The sequence below is a fragment of the Phaseolus vulgaris genome, chromosome 8 (genome assembly GCF_000499845.2).
Source record: "Phaseolus vulgaris cultivar G19833 chromosome 8, P. vulgaris v2.0, whole genome shotgun sequence".
NCBI classification, from domain to species: Eukaryota; Viridiplantae; Streptophyta; class Magnoliopsida; order Fabales; family Fabaceae; genus Phaseolus; species Phaseolus vulgaris.
Window position 1 is genome coordinate 8,918,484 of NC_023752.2, and position 5,561 is coordinate 8,924,044.

At 32.4% G+C, this 5,561-nt stretch overlaps 1 protein-coding gene across 1 annotated transcript; it reads left to right on the forward strand.

Annotated features, from left to right (window-relative positions):
• Positions 1–2,427: 2,427 nt before the first annotated feature.
• LOC137826643 (uncharacterized) lies at positions 2,428–4,546 on the forward strand. The gene is made up of 3 exons (XM_068632707.1): positions 2,428–2,912; positions 3,002–3,227; positions 3,311–4,546. The coding sequence occupies exons 1-3, from the start codon at positions 2,457–2,459 to the stop codon at positions 3,757–3,759; spliced, it is 1,131 nt and encodes a 376-aa protein (XP_068488808.1). The 5' UTR covers positions 2,428–2,456; the 3' UTR covers positions 3,760–4,546.
• Positions 4,547–5,561: the final 1,015 nt, after the last annotated feature.

Consider the following 5,561-nt stretch of genomic DNA (forward strand, 5'->3'; position numbering starts at 1 on the left):
TGAACAGCAAGAGATTCCTGACTTGGTTCAGGAATCTATTGACCACCTTAAAGTTTGAGACCTCATGAATGAAGTGGGTGAGAGGTAGGTGTGTGAGGTTCCTGGTTTTTCTTTATAAACGTTGCTTCTGAGTGAAACAATTCACAGATAAGCGAAGAGCAGAGCGAAGCATAGAGTGTGTAGTTGGAGAGATTCGTAAGTGATTGTGTGTGTTAGGGGCTTCATTAACGTAGAGGTTATTCATCTGAAAGTGGTGTGTTCATCTCTGGGTTCATCTGTGCCTTCATCTGGTTCATCTGTGGGTTCATCTGAGGTGAGTTCATATGTTTCATTCAACGGTTAATCGATTATGGGTCAAATATCACAGGCAAAATAATCGATTATGGTGGAATCTGCAAATTTTTCGAGGGATAATCGATTATGTATAGTGTGTAAAATGGGTGATAATCGATTATCTGTTTGGGATAATCAATTATGGTCTTTTTTAGCCTATCAGCATAATCGATTATGCTTTGATAATCGATTATGTGATGTGTGTGAAACGGGACATAATCGATTATGTGTTTGGGATAATCGATTATGGTCTTTTTTAGCCTATCAGCATAATCGATTATGCATTGATAATCGATTATCCTCTCTGTGTAAGTGATGCCATAATCGATTATGTTCTTGAATTTTTGAAATAAAATTGTTTGTTAATTTATTTGTTTTCTGGTATTTTCAGGTGTGTTGATCTTCCTATAAGGCATCCTATTGCTGTTGTTGTTGTTGTTGAGTGCTTATCTTCAGGTTTTAATTTTTTTTTATGTAAAATTATTTTATTTAATTTGTGTTTTATATTTATGATTATGGTTTTGTAATATAATTTGTTTAGAATTTATTTTAGTTTATTATGTTAAGACTGTTGTTGTAATATAATTTTTTTAGAGTTTAGTTTAGTTAATTATGTTAAGTTGTTACTAGATAGTTAATTAAATATGTTAAGGAGTTTAGTTAATTAAATTAATTTTTTCAGTTGATTTATTGTTTTAATTTTCGTAGATAGTTATTAATTTTTTAACATTTAAGAAAAAAATTTATTTCTATGAAATGATTTATTTAGAGAATGTATACAGAAATTTGTAAATTTTATGTTTTTTATTATATTAAACATAAATTATTAATGTTATAATTAAATCAAACAAAAAAAGTTGTTGTCATTAAAGAAAAGTGAAAAATTTAAGATAAATATTGTTAATAAGAGAATAGATATTGTATAATAATAAATATACAAAGTTAATAAATATTGTATAAGAAAACTGAACTATTGTATAATAATAAATATACAAAGTTAATTTTATTTAACATTTAATTTAATTGTTTATAAGAGAATAGATAATTTTTTTAAATGTATATTTGTAGTCTGTATGGTTAATTTTTTTTTAATTGGACATAAATTATTAATGTTATTAGTTGAAAAGATTAAAAAAAATGTTTTTGTAATTTTTGTTATAAGATTTAATTGTTATAAGAAAAAAATAAATGTAATTAAAATGAATATTTTTACAAGTGGAATAATGTCAAATGTGTAATTTGTAGGTTTCTTAAAAAGTAGTTAATAATCTGTAGTTAATATTATTTTAGATTGTACATAAATTATTAGAAAGATAAAAATAAATGTATTTAAAATGAATATTTGTACAAGTGGAAATAGAAATTTTTAATTTGTAGGTTTTTAAAAAGTAATTGATATTTTAGAAGTGCTATTTTTAATTGATATTTTAATTATAAATGTAGAAAATAATTATTTATTCCAAAATGAATTGTTTATGAAACAGATTTTTTTTTTTTTTTTTTTTACATAATGGAATTAAAATTTTAAAAATATTTTGATAGGGTTTTTATTTTTGTAAATTAAACATAATTTATTAATGTTATAATAGAAAACATTATAAAAATGTTGTATTAATTAAAAAAAAGTAAAAATTTAAAGTAGAAATATCATTTTGAGGTTTTTTTTTATTTGTATTTGACATAAATTATTGGTGTTAGAATTAAATGTTAAAAAAAAATGTTATACTAATTTAAAAGGTAAAAAAAAGTTTATTTTAGATTGATAATAAATTATTGCAAAGAAAATTAGAAGTAGAAATAGAAATTTTAGGTTTTTATTTTATTTTATTTGTTTATATTTATTTGTTGTTTGATTAAATAATGTTATTGAATGATATAGTAATTTTGATTAATTTTTTTATTAAAATTAATTAAAAGTACGTTTTAGGGTAACTGTATTGGTGTACTTTTACACCGATACGGTAACCGCGTTCGGTATGAATTCGGAAAGAAATTATGACAAGGCAGAGATGGTACACTTTGAGGAAACAGTTGCAATTTATGACGATCTTGTTGCGGCGAACATGAACTTAATTTCACAAATCGAAGAACAAATAAAAAAAAATAATGAAGGTGCATCAGTCATGATTCTTTGTATGATTGCCTTTGGATTGAAATTGTTACGCACAATGCCTACTACAAGCAACTGTATCAGTGAGTCCCAACCACAAAAAGAGCGTCGCAGACAAGAATTGATGGAGTACTTGGTTCACACTGAACAGTCTCGTCACATTATTCGCATGGGACCAGAAGCTTTCATTAAATTATGTGAACGAATACGGGGAACTGGACTTGTTAAAGATGCATATCGATCAACCGTGGAAGAACAAGTAGCGAAATTTCTTCACATTATTGGGCATAATGTGAAGAATCGAAGTGTGTCATTCTTTTTCCATCGGTCTGGAGAAACAGTTTCCCGTCACTTTCATAATGTTTTGAGTGCCATTTTAAGGTTGCAGGGGGAATTTTTAATTCAACCAAATGGAACGGTTGTAGAACCACACATCCTTAACAACAGTCGATTTTTCCCCTACTTTAAGGTTTGTTGATAAAAACATTACTTCAAATTATGTGTAATGTCTTCTTTAGGTTGTGGTTAATTAAAGTTATGAATTTTTGTTTACATTAGGATTGTTTAGGGGCCATAGATGGGAGTCATGTACGTGCTAAGGTTGCACGTGCTGATGCGCCTCGTTTTCGAGGGAGAAAAGATTGGCCAACCCAAAACATATTTGCAGCCTGTGACTTTGACATGAAGTTCACATATGTCTTAGCCGGTTGGGAAGGAACTGCCTCCGATTCAAGGATATTGAAAGATGCTTTGGTACGAGGCGATCCTTTGGTTATTCCAGAAGGTTAGTTATAGGGGATTGGGTGTGCAGAAAAATTAAAAGGTTTTAGTAATATATACTAACCCAGTTTTCCACAATCTTTGTAGGAAAATACTATCTTGGTGATGCAGGTTTTATGTTAAAACGAAATGTAATAACACCTTATCGCGGGGTCAGATACCATTTGAAAGAATATTCGCGAAGAGGACCACAAAATGCAAAAGAGTTGTTTAATCATCGACATTCATCACTTAGGAACGTAATTGAGAGAACCTTTGGGGTGCTTAAAAAACGTTTTCCAATTATAGCCAGTGGGACTGAGCCACATTATGATGTGGATACCATGACAAAAATTGTTTTAGCTTGTTGTATTCTGCATAACTTTCTACGCGGGGTCGACAATGATCAGTCTCTGCTTGAAGAAGTAGATAATGAATTGTTAGAACAAGATGTCCAACCAAGCACCACCCATGCTCGTGAACATGATTACAGGATAGGGTGTGATATTAGGGATGATATAGCAAACGAAATGTGGCAAGATTATGTAAACAATTAATTTAATGAAATAATTTATTTTCTACCATTTTTCAATGTTTGTCATCCTAACTTTATTTAAGTTAATTAGATGGATCGCGGAAAAAATGTGGCTTCAAATTCATCAGGTTCTTATCGAGAGTTCACCAAGTGGACGGCGGAGATGGACCTAATTTTGCTCAATGCAATGATTGACGAGGTACGAAAAGGGTATAGAATTGATGGTAGCTGGACCACTCAAGGATACACTAACATAGTTATGGCTTTAAATGAGGCTGGTTTATCGGGTCTTAAGAAAAATAATGTGAAGAACCGGCAGAAAAGCCTGAAGGACAGGTGGAGGGAAATCCATGATTTGTTTGGTGGATTGAGTGGTTTCGCATGGAACCAGACCACTAAACTTTTTGAAGCCGAGGACGAAGTTTGGAGTGAGCTGATTAAGGTACAATGATAAGTACTTTTTTACGTAAGATGAACATTTAACTTCACATGTCGAATGATATACTAATATGTGAGATGTATGTAGGCCAAACCATCTGCGGCAAAATGGCGTTTCACTCCCATTCGCCATTATGACCTCATGGAAGAGTTGTGGTCTAATGATAGAGCCACGGGAAGTCGGGTGAGGACAGCCCGTGACATGAATTCACCTCCTGACATGACCAATTTCAATGTCAACCTTGGGGAGAATAATATGGATTATATCCCCGAACCACCGAACTTTGAGGAGGCAGATGACTACGTCCCACGATCACCAGCTGCTGAATTCCAATCTGATGACACTCCTTCAGACACACCATCAAACACTCCTTCTATGCTGTCTGCTGGCTCTGCGGGCACATCCTCATCCCGAGGATCAAAGAGAAAAGGCCCCACTATGTACGACATTGATGAACAATTTGCAATGTTGAATACTAATCTTCAACAATGCGTGTCATCAATGAAGGATGGAAATGAAAATGCCTCTCAGTTGGTTAATATTGCTCGTGCACAGGCAGCGGCAGCTCAAGATATAGCTGCCGAAATTAGACGAAGAAACGACCTATATGCTGAGCATGTACACCACCATCGACGCCATGCCTCGTACCAGTACTCAGAGTCTGATATTTGGACAATGCTCGTGGAGCTAAACATTCAAGATGAACAACTCATGGATCAATGCTATGAGTTTTTATGTGACCATCCCCAAAGAGTTAAGCAACTATTTGGGATGCCATATGAGCGTCGAATGACAAAATTGTTTGGCTTTATGACTAGGCATTGATGTCATATCTCTGCGTGGGGTTACCTTTAATTATTATTAATCTAATATTTGACTGTCTTTGTTAGTAGTTGGACATGTAATATTTGACTCTCTTTCTTACTTATTGGGTATGTAATATTTGACTGTCTGTATTAGTTATTGGACATCTAATATTTTGTTTTGTGAACTCCTACTTTCATTTGCAATGTAATATTTTGGTTTTTGTCATTGTTATATTATTGCTTTATGATATTATGTTAACTTCTGTTTAGTTATTTATTGTAGTAATTGCATTATAGATGGCATCATCATCCCACAAACGTAACAGAACCCGTAAGGGTAAATCTCCAGCAGAAGATGTTGACGTTCCTCCTCCACCAACGAGGATTCCAGAAGTTCTTGATTATTCAAGATACTTCAGTACCAGGCGTCAAATGGTGGTTTTTGAAAAGAACTTTCACGCAAGACCAGTATTACCACCAAAAGTGATGCATACTCCATTTTTTGCTGGTCCAGGATTTCAATTCCAAAATCTTCTGAATTGGCAAGGTTTACAACCTTTCCTCGGAATTAATCTTCCG